This window comes from Physcomitrium patens, chromosome 2, assembly GCF_059467195.1.
Source record: "Physcomitrium patens ecotype Gransden chromosome 2, ASM5946719v1, whole genome shotgun sequence".
Lineage (NCBI taxonomy): Eukaryota > Viridiplantae > Streptophyta > Bryopsida > Funariales > Funariaceae > Physcomitrium > Physcomitrium patens.
Window position 1 is genome coordinate 335,919 of NC_143411.1, and position 14,089 is coordinate 350,007.

General features: G+C 32.8%; 2 protein-coding genes across 3 annotated transcripts; both read left to right on the forward strand.

The window, feature by feature from the left end:
• Window positions 1-479: 479 nt before the first annotated feature.
• LOC112279124 (uncharacterized) lies at window positions 480-10,282 on the forward strand. 2 transcript variants are annotated; one of them, XM_024513264.3, is made up of 5 exons: window positions 603-730; window positions 904-1,132; window positions 1,786-3,412; window positions 3,577-4,677; window positions 4,830-10,282. In XM_024513264.3, exons 3-5 carry the CDS (start codon window positions 1,817-1,819, stop codon window positions 5,988-5,990), a joined length of 3,858 nt encoding a protein of 1,285 aa, XP_024369032.1. In that variant the 5' UTR covers window positions 603-730; window positions 904-1,132; window positions 1,786-1,816; the 3' UTR covers window positions 5,991-10,282. The 2 variants fall into 2 exon arrangements, with proteins under 2 accessions (XP_024369031.1, XP_024369032.1); XM_024513263.3 differs by having other exon boundaries at window positions 480-1,132.
• Window positions 6,093-13,670, forward strand: LOC112279126 (uncharacterized). The gene has a single exon (XM_024513266.3). It carries the CDS (start codon window positions 6,093-6,095, stop codon window positions 9,732-9,734), a length of 3,642 nt encoding a protein of 1,213 aa, XP_024369034.2. The 3' UTR covers window positions 9,735-13,670.
• The last annotated feature ends 419 nt before the right edge of the window (window positions 13,671-14,089 follow it).

A 14,089-nucleotide genomic window follows, 5' to 3' on the forward strand; every position in this document is an offset into this window, starting at 1 on the left:
TTTGGATTAAAACAAAGCATGTTTCTCAATTAAACGATTCCAGGAATGTCTTAATCACGTTATGCTGGAACCAATATATTAATTGAACACTGCAAATCCTGTTCGAAAGAAATGGTCTTCCCAGCTCCCTTTTAAAACTATGGAGATGACCACGCAGAATTTCAAAGGATGCAATCTTTAGGAGTCTCGCAGCTGTTGGAAGCCACGTCCCACTAGCAAGTCCTGATCATGCATGGTCAGCTGGCCTCATGCCTGACTCGTGGGCCGGGATTTATCCATATCTGGCTTGCATGCTTGCAGCAGTGCTCTACATTCATCACAAGAGAGGATGACAAATAGTCGGCAAACGGTCTATTCAGACTGAAGGATGGACACGTGTGTTCTGCTGGCCAGCATCCAATTTCAGGGGTAGCCGGAAAAATGGGTCTCCCAGCAATAAATCAACGCTGGACCACAAGCCTCCCATTTTGGAAGATTCCAACGAGGATGGCGTGAGTGCGGTGGTCAGTTCCGTGACTTTGGATTGAACAGTGGCAGATACTCTCACGCATGTTGTGTAGCCGCCGTAGATGTGTCCGATCGTGTCACGATGAGGTTGACGCAGGAACGGTGGAAGCGGAAGCCGAACGCTAGGTCCGGGAACAGTTCCTGCACGAGGGGGGGTCTATAGAATCTCTCCCTCTCTTGCTCCGCCTGCCTTCTCTACTTTCTCCTCGGCTCTATTTCTCTGGTGTCTTCTCTCTCTTTCTTTCGTTTCCTCTCTTCTGTTTTTCGATTCTACTCGCACCCATCCATCACTAGAAGTTGGTCGCTTAAGCCAGGAGAATCCTTTTTGGGTTGTTTTCTTTTGATTTCAACAGATTTATTTTAGTTCTGATGCTGATGTTCGCTGGATCTTGTCAGCTCTGGCATCGGTTTTTCTGCAATCAGTCTGCTGGATTGGTGGATTTTCTCTGGTCGGAGCCTCTATGTGTTAGCTTTCCGACCTGTGAGTGTGCTGCTCAACACTGGTGGACTCACCGTTGTTTGTTAGTCGGTACTTTGTTGGGGGCCATTGAAATTGAAGCATCGAGGGGATTGGAGTGGATGCTTGATTGAAGGAAGGTCGTCAAGTTTGTAGCATTGTCAAAAGGTGAAATCACTCTACTTTCTTTTGCTACATCAATTCTTTAGTTGTCTTGTTTGCAGTACACAGTCTAGTTGTGTTTAGAACTAGTCACGGAAACGGATAGTAACGTTGCTGATTAGTAAATAATTTATACTTTAATTTAAGTAGAATCTCCATATTAGAGACATAGATATTTGATGTTTGGTGGTTGGACGATAGAGTTTCCATCTAATTTTAGTATTCATGTAGTAAAATTAAACCAAGTTCAACATTTAGATTTCAAAGCACTAGTTATTTTTCTCTTTTGATGGCCTTTATAATTTCTTCAAAATATATTACAATTTTGTGGGGGTTTTGAATGCTAATATTGTACTAAATAAAATGAATAGACAAAGCATTAGTGAATATATAATAATTGTAGTCTTATGGACTTTGTCTTCTATACTAAACAAATAACATAAATAAAAGAGTCCACAATTGAATAAGAAACTCAATAACAAAGTTTTTTTTTGTTGGAAGATAGTTGAGTATGAGATTGTAATGCCTTGTTTGTGCTTTTGTAACTAATCTTATTTTAATAAAATTATAGGTCGAAAGTAATTGTGAATGATGTATGTGAATTTAATTTAAGTTGTTTGCATGTAGATGGATAATGCAATGTGCATGTGCATGTGCAGGTGATATATTTGTGATAATTTCTTTAAAAAAATGGAGCTTTCTTTGGACATGGATTTTTCAGAATTAGGATTTGGAAGCATTCAAAATCAAAATGAAGAACCTTTCAATGCAAGACAATGTAAGAACTTGTTGCTTACATTAGAAAAAAGATGGAAAGACATAAAGACAATTATTGGACCTCATGTTCATATTTTTCTACCACTATTGGAAGATTTATTTCGAATTATTGTGAAGGCAAAGGGAGTGGTGGCAAGTTGTATAGGAAATTGGCAACTTATTGCATTATTGCAAAGGTCAAACAAAGAAACATTTCGAGAGATTCTTTTAGAATTGGAGTGGTTTTACAATATGCTTTGTGAGGTTGCTAATAAAAAAGGACTTTGTACAAGATTAGAGCGTGAAAAGTGTGTTCAATTTGATCCATGCAATTTGGAAGAAATTGAGCAAGATGAAGAAGAATTATATGCAAGATTACGAAATGAAGCAAACAAGGCTTTTAATGATTCAAATGATTCAAAATTAATCAATTACATATTACAATGGCAAAGTTGCATTCAACAATATGAAAGTGGGGTTGTGGATAAAATGAAACTTCCTTTGGAATTTCCTCTTCCAAACTTTGGAGAATGTCCCACAATCTTAAAGGGAGATAATTTTGTGGTTGTAAGTGTGACGACATGGTTGGGTTTCAAAAGTATCACAAAAACCATATCATTTGAAGGTCATCATGCAAATAACATTATTGAAAAAGAAGCTCATATCTTATCAAGTTTGAATCATCCCAATATCATTAAGGTGTTTTATTGTGGTTATTATTTTGAATCAAGGAATGTTGGAAAGTATATTATTGGTATGGAGAAAGGTAATACAAACCTTGCAAGCTTGTTATTTGAAGATAAAACTTTTGAATTATCATTGATGAGCAAAATTGACATGATGTTACAAATTGCAAGTGGAATGTGTTATCTCCATGATGTGAAGGTAGCTCATCGTGATTTGAAGCCTGAGAATGTTGTAGTAATGGACTTTGAAATTGAGAAAATAAAAAATGGAGGTTACTTACATTTAAAGTTGATTGACTTTGGTACATCCAAAGTTAAAGTGAAAGAATATGAAGTTCCTACAAGGGAGTGGCCATATGGAACACGTGGTTATATAGCTCCAGAAGCAATGAGGCCTAAGTATGGACCATTTGTGGAAATAGATGCCTTTAAAGCAGATGTATTTAGCTTTGGAATGATGTGTTGTGATATTTTGATACAAGATAGACATGATTTTGATGATAAGGATATTCCAAAAAATGTGAAAAGTAAAATGATGAGCTTGCAAAGCATCAATTGTCATAAAAACCTCATAGCAATAATCAAAGAGTGTTTGATCATTGAAAATCCTTCAAGAAGACCTTTATTTCATGAAATTTGTGAGAAATTGAAGGAATGCAAAAAAGTGATATTAGAAGAAACAATAGAAAATACATTAGTTGCATCAAATTCCAAGGTGCAAGTATGGAAGAAATGTTCATTGAATTGTATTCAATTGCCACAAATATGGAACATGCATACAATTTGGATATTTTTTGTGACCTTGTGTGAAAATCAAAGAAAATCCAATAATAATTATTTGAATGTGAGTTTCAATTAATTTTCAATCACATAACTATGTACTTTTATTTTAAAATATATTTGTACATGTGTATGTATATATAAGTATGTATGAATTGTAGTAGAATTAGGAATATGATGGATTCAATAATAATGTCTCACTATTGATGATCATGTGTTAATTTACAGATTTCCAATAATGTCATAAATTTCCAATCAAGTTTACAAATGAGAATTGTGGAGTTAGAAAAAAATTTTTTACAAAATGACATAGTTGGTGTAGTTGGAATACCTGGTATAGGAAAGACAACATCGGTAAGGAATTTCCACATTTATATTGATAGAAAAATAAGCAACAAAAACATATCTTCATTATATGGAAAGAATAGTAAGGTAGAAGCATCTTTTGATGATATATCTTCTCTACAAAATATAATCATGTGGGACTTGAAGAATGATTATTTGGTAGAATTAAACAAGATCTTGAAATCTTTGGATGTAAAAGATGAAGCAAAAGATCTCATTGAAGGAAAACAATTATTAGCAAAAGAGCTTCATATTAAGAATTATCTTTTAATTCTTGATGACATACCTAATTTTGAGGTTTTGCAACAATTGATAGATGTTACAATGTTTGATAAAAAAAGGAGCAAATTGATAGTGACAAGTCGCAAATCGGATGTTTTGAAAAACTATATAAGTGAAGGAGGTAAAATGGAATTACTTTCACTCACCAAAAATGAAGCTATGGAGATATTTTCTAAACATGCTTTTGAAGATGAATGTTCCAAAATACCATATTTAGATAAAATATCTATTGAGATAGTCGATGCTTGTTCAGGACATCCTTTGAGTTTAGAAATTGTAGGTTCTTCTTTGAATGGACAAACAAGAATTCGTGTGTGGGAACAAGCTTTGCAAAGACTTAAAAGAGCAATGATATGTCACAATTCTAATGACATTTGGACAAGACTAAAGCCTTATTTTGATGACCTCAACAATAAAGAAAAGACCATGTTTTTGGATATAGCATGCTTTTTTAGCAAAGATATATGGTCTGAGATTATTCCAAAACATACAATTATTCACTTTTATGAATATGAGATTGAAAATCCTAATAGCATTCTTCTAAGCTTAAAAGAAAAATCATTCATTAAAATTGATGAGTATGGAATCATAAGCATTCATGATTTATTACGTGATATGGGTCGAAGAGTTTCTAGAGAAGAATTTGATGGAGTAAGGAAATGGAATGAAAGTAATGAATCATTTACCAATTTTAATCATGAGGTATGATGTAGATTTTATTATTTCATCTATAATCATAGAATGCATAAATTATTGTATAATAGTACATGAAATTTATATTTGTGAACTATATGTTGATTAATATTGTGGATTTATTTTCAAATACTTAAATATAAATGTACATTGTACTGCAGGATATTAATAATGCTAGAGGCATTTGTTTTGTACAACATGGAAATTATTTAAAGTCCCATATTACTAAAAATATTCAATTACCATATATGTATTTATTGAGTTTTATGAAATGTACAAGTCTAAAGATGATAAATCCAATTATAGAACAATCTATTCAACTAAAGTGGTTGAGGATTCAATTTCTTGAAAAAGATTCCATGTTGATATTTGAAGATAATATGAAAGTATTTCAAGACATCATACAATACAAACATATGACAAAATTGGTTGTATTAGAATTAATTGGCTTTACATTTTTGAGATCATTTACCATAGATACATTTATTATGATTAATTTAAAAACTTTGAATTTGAAAAATTGTTCAAACCTCATAAATTTAGATATTATTGGAAAAACAAAAATAAGATTGGAAAATATTGATTTAGAAGGATGCACAAGTTTGGAAGATATTACAAATGTGGTTGAAAATGTAAAGACACTAAAGTATTTAAATTTGAAATTTTGTACAAAAATAAAAAGCATAGGTAATGAGGTACATCATGAATCTTCTCTAATTGAGATATATTTAGAAGATTGTAAAAGTTTGTATGAAATATGTGAAGCCTTTGAAAAGTTGACGAAACTTGAAGTATTTGAAGTCAAAAATTGTATTAATCTAGACAAAATACTTGCAAGGATGAATGGTCTAAAAGAACTAAAAATATTAAATCTAAAAGGAAGTAAAAATTTAAAAGAGATGCCTTTAGGTATAAAGAATTTTTCAAAGTTAAATAAATTATCATTTAAAAATTGCAAAAATATGAAGATAGTACAAGATGTATTTGAAGGATTATCATCATTAAATGTCTTGAATATGAGTGGATGTGAGCAATTGGAAATGGTACCAAAAAGTTTTGAGCATCTTATATGTCTTGAAGAATTATATTTTGAGGATTGCATCAACCTGAAGAAATTAGATGCAACATGTGCCGATATAAAAGCTTTGAGAATATTATCACTTTTAGGATGTGAGAATTTAGAAGAGATGCCATTGGGATTGAAGAATCTCTCTAAGTTGGAAAAGTTAAACTTTTCAAATTGCAAGAAGCTAAAGATTGCACATGATGCATTTGAAGGATTAATATCATTGAATATCTTAGATATGGATGGATGTGAGTAAGTAAAAGTGGTACCTAAGAGCTTTGAGTGCCTTACATGTCTTGAAGAGTTAAATTTGAATGATTGCATCAACTTGAAGAAACTAGATGCAACATGTATTGGTATGAAAGCTTTGAGAATATTATCACTTTTAGGATGTGAGAATTTAGAAGAGATACCATTGGGATTGAAGAATCTTTCTAAATTAGAAGAGTTGTGGTTTAGAAATTGCAAGAAGTTAAAGATTGCACATGATGCATTTGAAGGATTGACATCATTGAATTTGTTAGCTATGAGTGGATGTGATCAATTAGAAGTGGTACCAAGAAGCTTTGAGCACCTTACATGTCTTGAGGAGTTATATTTGAACGATTGCATCAACTTGAAGAAATTAGATGCAACATGTGCTGGTATGAAGGCTTTGAGAAAATTATCACTTTCAGGATGTGAGAATTTAGAAGAGATGCCACTAGGATTGAAGAATCTCTCTAAGCTAGAATTATTGTGGTTTACAAATTGCAAGAAGCTAAAGATTGTACATGATGCATTTGAAGGATTGATATCATTGAATGCCTTATGTATAAAAGGATGTGAGAAATTAGAAGTGGTACCAAAAAGCTTTGAGCACCTTACATGTCTTGAAGAGTTATACTTGAATGATTGCATCAACTTGAAGAAACTAGATGCAACATTTGTTGGTATGAGGGCTTTGAGAGTATTATCTTTTTTTGGATGTGAGAATTTAGAAGAGATACCATTGGGATTGAAGAATCTCTCTAAATTAGAAAAGTTATGGTTAACAAATTGCAAGAAGCTAAAGATTACACATGATATATTTGAAGGATTGACATCATTGAATTTGTTAGCATTGAGTGGATGTGTGCAATTAGAAGTGGTACCAAGAAGCTTTGAGCATCTTACATGTCTTGAAGAGTTATATTTGAATGATTGCATCAACTTGAAGAAACTAGACGCAATACTTGTTGATATGAAGGCTTTGCGAATATTATCATTTTCAAGATGTGAGAATTTAGAAGAGATGCCATTGAGATTGAAGAATCTTTGTAAGCTAGAAAAGTTGTGGTTTACAAATTGCAAGAAGCTAAATATTACACATGATATATTTGAAGGATTGACATCATTGAATTTATTGACATTGAGAGAATGTGTGCAATTAGAAGTGGTACCAAGAAGCTTTGAGCATCTTACATGTCTTGAAGAGTTATACTTGAATGATTGCATCAACTTGAAGAAACTAGATGCAATACTTGTTGGTATGAAGGCTTTGAGAATATTATCACTTTCAGGATGTGAGAATTTAGAAGAGATGCCATTGGGATTGAAGAATCTCTCTAAGCTAGAAAAGTTAAACTTTTCAAATTGTAAGAAGTTAAAGATTGTACCTGATGCATTTGAAGGATTGACATCATTGAATTTGTTAGCATTGAGTGGATGTGTGCAATTAAAAGTGGTAGCAAGAAGCTTTGAGCATCTTACATGTCTTGAAGAGTTATATTTCAAGGATTGCATCAACTTCAAGAAACTAGATGCAGTACTTTTTGGTATGAAGGCTTTGAGAATACTATCACTTTCAGGATGTGAGAATTTAGAAGAGATGCTATTAAGATTGAAGAATCTTTGTAAGCTAGAAAAGTTGTGGTTTACAAATTGCAAGAAGCTAAAGTTTACACATGATGTATTTGAAGGATTGACATCATTGAATACGTTAGGAATGAGTGGATGTAAGCAATTAGAAGTAGTACCGAAAAGCTTTGAGCATCTTGCATATCTTGAAGAGTTATATTTAGATGATTGCATCAACTTGAAGCAACTAGATGCAACAAGCACTGATATGAAGGCTTTGAGAATATTATCACTTTCAGGATGTGAGAATTTAAAAGAGATGCCATTGGAATTGAATAATCTCTCTAAGTTGGAAAAGTTGAACTTTTCAAATTACAAGAAGTTAACGATTGCACATGATGCATTTGAAGGATTGACATCATTGAATTTGTTAGCTTTGAGTGGATGTGATCAATTAGAAGTGGTACCGAAAAGCTTTGAGTACCTTACATGTCTTGAAGAGTTATATTTGAACGATTGCATCAACTTGAAGAAATTAGATGCAACATGTGTTGGTATGAAGGCTTTGAGAATATTATCACTTTCAGGATGTGAGAAATTAGAAGAGTTGCCATTGGGATTGAAAAATCTCTCTAAGCTAGAATTATTGTGGTTTACAAATTGCAAGAAGTTAAAGATTGCACATGTTACATTTGAAGGATTGACATCATTGAATATATTAGATATGAGTGGATGTGAGCAATTAGAAGTAGTACCTAGAAGCTTTGAGCATCTTACATGTCTTGAAGAGTTATATTTGAATGATTGCATCAACTTGAAGAAACTAGTTATAATATTTGATAGTATGAAGGCTTTGAGAATATTATCACTTTCAAGATGTGAGAATTTAGAAGAGATGCCATTGGGATTGAAGAATCTCTCTAAATTAGAAAAGTTGTGGTTAACAAATTACAAGAAGCTAAAGATTTTACATGATATATTTGAAGGATTGACATCATTGAATTTATTAGTATTGAATGGATGTGTGCAATTAGAGGTGGTACCAAGAAGCTTTGAGCATCTTACATGTCTTGAAGAGTTATACTTGAATGATTGCATCAACTTGAAGAAACTAGATGCAAGACTTGTTGGTATGAAGGCTTTGAGAATATTATCACTTTCAGGATGTGAGAATTTAAAAGAGATGCCATTGGGATTGAAGAATCTCTCTAAGTTAGAAAAGTTAAACTTTTCAAATTGCAAGAAGTTAAAGATTGCATCTGATGCATTTGAAGGATTGACATCATTGAATTTATTAGCATTGAGTGGATGTGTACAATTAAAAGTGGTAGCAAGAAGCTTTGAGCATCTTACATGTCTTGAAGAGTTATATTTCAAGGATTGCATCAACTTGAAGAAACTAGATGCAATATTTGTTAGTATGAAGGCTTTGAGAATATTATCACTTTCAGGATGTGAGAATTTAGAAGAGATGCCATTAGGATTGAAGAATCTTTGTAAGTTAGAAAAGTTATGGTTTACAAATTGCAAGAAGCTAAAGATTGCACATGATATATTTGAAGGATTGACATCATTGAATTTGTTAGCATTGAGTGGATGTGTGCAATTAGAAGTGGTACCAAGAAGCTTTGAGCATCTTACATGTCTTGAAGAGTTATATTTCAAGGATTGCATCAACTTGAAGAAACTAGATACAATACTTCTTGGTATGAAGGCTTTGAGAATATTATCACTTTCAAGATGTGAGAATTTAGAAGAGATGCCATTCGGATTGAAGAATCTTTGTAAGCTAGAAAAGTTGTGGTTTAAAAATTACAAGAAGCTAAAGATTACACATGATACATTTGAAGGATTGACATCATTGAATTTGTTATCATTGAGTGGATGTGTGCAATTAGAAGTGGTACCAAGAAGCTTTGAGCATCTTACATGTCTTGAAGAGTTATATTTGAATGATTGCATCAACTTGAAGAAACTAGATGCAGTACTTGTTGGTATGAAGGCTTTGAGAATATTATCACTTTCAGGATGTGAGAATTTAGAAGACATGCCATTAAGATTTAAGAATCTTTGTAAGCTAGAAAAGTTGTGGTTTACAAATTGCAAGAAGCTAAAGTTTGCACATGATATATTTGAAGGATTGACATCATTGAATTTGTTATCATTGAGTGGATGTGTGTAATTAGAATTGGTACCAATAAGCCTTGAGCATCTTACATATCTTGAAGAGTTATTCTTGAATGATTGCATCAACTTGAAGAAACTAGATGCAAGACTTGTTAGTATGAAGGCTTTGAGAATATTTTCACTTTCAAGATGTGAGAGTTTAGAAGAGATGCCATTGAGATTGAAGAATCTCTCAAAGCTAGAATTATTATGGTTTACAAATTGCAAGAAGTTAAAGATTGCACATGATGCATTTGAAGGACTGACATCATTGAATATATTAGGTATGAGTGGATGTGAGCAATTAGAAGTGGTATCTAGAAGCTTTGAGCATCTTACATGTCTTGAAGAGTTATATTTGAATGATTGCATCAACTTGAAGAAACTAGATATAATATTTGATAGTATGAAGGCTTTGAGAATATTATCAATTTCAAGATGTGAGAATTTAGAAGAGATGCCATTGGGATTGAAGAATCTTTCTAAATTAGAAGAGTTATGGTTAACAAATTGTAAGAAGCTAAAGATTACACATGATATATTTGAAGGATTGACATCATTGAATTTGTTATCATTGAATAGATGTGTGTAATTAGAAGTAGTACCAAGAAGCTTTGAGCAACTTACATGTCTTGAAGAGTTATATTTGAATGATTGCATCAACTTGAAGAAATTAGATGCAACATGTGTTGGTATGAAGGCTTTGAGAATATTATCACTTTCAAGATGTGAGAATTTAGTAGAGATGCCATTCGGATTGAAAAACCTCCCTAAGCTAGAAATATTGTGGTTTACAAATTGTAAGAAGCTTAAAATTGGACATGATGCATTTGAAGGACTGACATCATTGAATTTATTAGAAATAAGTGGATGTGAGCAATTAATAGTGGAACTAAGAAGCTTTGAGCACCTCCATATCTTGTAGAGTTATATTTGGATAATTGCATCAACTTGAAGAAACTATATGCAACATGTGTTGGTATGAAGGCTTTGAGAATATTATCACTTTCAGGATGTGAGAATTTAGAGGAGATGCCATTGAGATTGAAGAATCTTTTTAAACTAAAAAGTTTGTGGTTTATAAATTGCAAGAAGCTAAAGATTGCACATGATGCATTTGAAAGATTGACATCATTGAATTTGTTAGCTTTGAGTGGATGTGATCAATTAGAAGTGGTACCAAAAAGCTTTGAGCACCTTACATGTATTGAAGAATTATATTTGGATGATTGCATCAACTTGAAGAAATTAGATGCAACATGTGCTGGTATGAAGGCTTTGAGAATATTATCACTTTCAGGATGTGAGAATTTAGAGGATATACCATTGAGATTGAAGAATCTCTCTAAGTTAGAAAAGTTTAACTTTTCAAATTGTAAGAAGTTAAAGATTGCACATGATGCATTTGAAGGATTGACATCATTGAATTTGTTAGCTTTGAGTGGATGTGATCAATTAGAAGTGGTACCTAGAAGCTTTGAGGATCTTACATATCTTAAAGAATTATATTTGAATGATTGCATCAACTTGAAGAAATTAGATGCAACATGTGTTGGTATGAAGGCTTTGAGAATATTATCACTTTTAGGATGTGAGAATTTAGAGGAGATGCCATTGAGATTGAAGAATCTCTCTAAATTAGAAAATTTGTCGCTTACAAATTGCAAGAAGCTGAATATTATACATGATGCATTTGAAGGTCTGTCATCATTGATTATGCTAGTTATAAGTGGATGTGAGGAATTAGAAGTAGTATCAAGGAGCTTTGAGTGCCTTACATGTCTTGAACAGTTATATTTGGATGATTGCATCAACTTGAAGAAACTAGATGCAACATATATTGGTATGAAGGCTTTGAGAATAATATCACTTTCAGGATGTGAGAATTTAGAAGAGATGCCATTGGAATTGAAGAATCTTTCTAAGTTAGAGAAAATTTAACTTTTCAAATTTCAAGAATCTAAAGATTGCATATGATGCATTTGAAGGAATGACATCATTTGATGCCTTATGTATGAGAGGATGCGAGCAATTAGAAGTTGTACCAAAAAGCTTTGAGCACCTTACCTATCTTGAAGAGTTATATTTAAATTATTGCATCAACTTGAAGAAACTAGATGCAACTTTTATTGGTATGAAGGCTTTGAAAAAATTATCACTTTCAAGATGTGAGAATTTAGAAGAGATGCAATTGGAATTAAAGAATCTCTCAAATCTAGAAAAGTTATGGTTTACAAATTGCAAGAAGCTAAAGATTACACATGATGCATTTGAAGGATTGACATCATTGAATATGTTAGGTATGAGTAGATGTGAGCAATTAGAAGTGGTACCAAAAAGCTTTGAGCATCTTATATGTCTTGAAGAGTTTTATTTCAAGGATTGCATCAACTTGAAGAAACTAGGTACAACATATGTTAGAGTGAAGGCTTTGAGAATATTGTCACTTTTGAGATATGAGAATTTAGAAGAGATGCCATTGGGATTGAAGAATCTCTCTAAGTTAGAAGAATTATGGTTTACAATTTACAAGAAGTGAAAGATTGACGTCATTGAATATGTTAGGTATGAGTGGATGTAAGCAATTAGAAGTAGTACCAAAAAGCTTTGAGCACCTTACATGTGTTGAAGAGTTATATTTGAATGATTGCAACAACTTGAAGAAACTAGATGTAATATTTACTGGTATGAGAGCTTTGAGAATATTATCACTTTCAAGATGTGAGAATTTAGAAGAGATGCTATTGGGATTGGAAAATCTTTCTAAGCTAGAAAAGTTGTGGTTGAAAAATCGTAAGAAGCTAAAGATTGCACATGATACATTTGAAGGATTGACATCATTGAATTTGTTAGCTATAAGTGGATGTGAGCAATTAGAAGTGGTACCAAAGAGCTTTGAGTGCCTTACATGTCTTAAAGAGTTATATTTGAATGATTACATCAACTTGAAGAAACTAGATGCAACATGTATTGGCATGAAGGCTTTGAGAATATTATCACTTTTTGGATGTGAGAATTTAGAAGAGATGCAATTGGGATTGAAGAATCTCTCTAAGTTAGAAGAATTATGGTTTATAAATTGTAAGTAGCTAAAGATTATACATAATGCATTTGAAGAATTGACACCATTGAATATATTAGTTATGAGTGGATGTAAGCAATAAGAAGTGGTATCAAAAAGCTTTGAATACCTTGCATGTCTTAAAGAATTATTTTTGAATGATTGCATCAATTTGAATGATTGCATCAAAAATAATTCTTCAAGACATGCAAGGCCAACTGCAGGACCTACTATGGAGCATGCTGCCACACTAGCTCCAGAACCCGCTGCAGAGCCAATCGCCGTGCTTATTGTGGATCTCGCCAATGGGCTTGATATGGAGCTTGCTATCAAAGCGATTACATTTGCGGCGGACTTTGTCTAAATGCCTCAGAAACTTGTTGTTGCACCTACATTCACAGTGCCTCTTCCAACAAGAGAACAATCAAGAAACAAAAAGAAAAAAAAAAAAAAAAAAAAACAAGAAATGTGTGGACAACAAAGAAGAAGCAAGAAACAAATACAAGTCAATCAAGAAATACATACCTTCTCAAATTTGAAGAAGCAGTGAGAGAGCTACAAAAGAGCTTCTCAACAATGCAACACCAAAAAGGAGATTGAAATCCTATATTTCTCACATATCTGTTTTTAAAATGGATGAACTTTTGCTATGGATGAAATTTAATTTGAGGATGAAGATTAGTGTACTAGTGGGAGTATTAGTAGAATTATACTATATAGTACACTAGTCTCTTGGTATTAATATAGAATACTATCTACTTTGTATTGACCTTACACCAAGAGTTGTGACTCTTGGTATCACCTTTCTACATACAATATATTATGTATCAATTGATCATATTAATAATAATGTTGTTTCCAACAGAGTCAAGGCATGCTCCATTATCCTGGTGGACTGATTGTCATCGTCTTAAGATCTTGATTTTTTCTCGTCCAGCTGTCGAGCTGATTGTAGTGGCATTGGTGCCAGTTGCTGGACTCAAACAATACCGAATTCTCTTCAGAGCTATCTTGGGAGCTTTTATTGTCGTTGTCTCCTTGAGGCAGTTGAAGGCTTGGTTCCCTTTGAGTGAAAAGCCAAGTGTGGCTGATGCAATTGATTGACTATTGCATTCCACAAATAATTGCGGCTTTGTTCCTTGCTGAATCAGCTCTACACTTCAACGATCCAAGACTCCACTGATCGTTTGGGTGGTATAAATCTAAACCTTCAGCTGTTTTTTCTAATGTATTAGAGTTAGAGAGTCTTTTACAGTCAAACAACAATCTCGTTAGGTAGAGTGGACTTGAATTTGTTTCAGTTGTAGTGC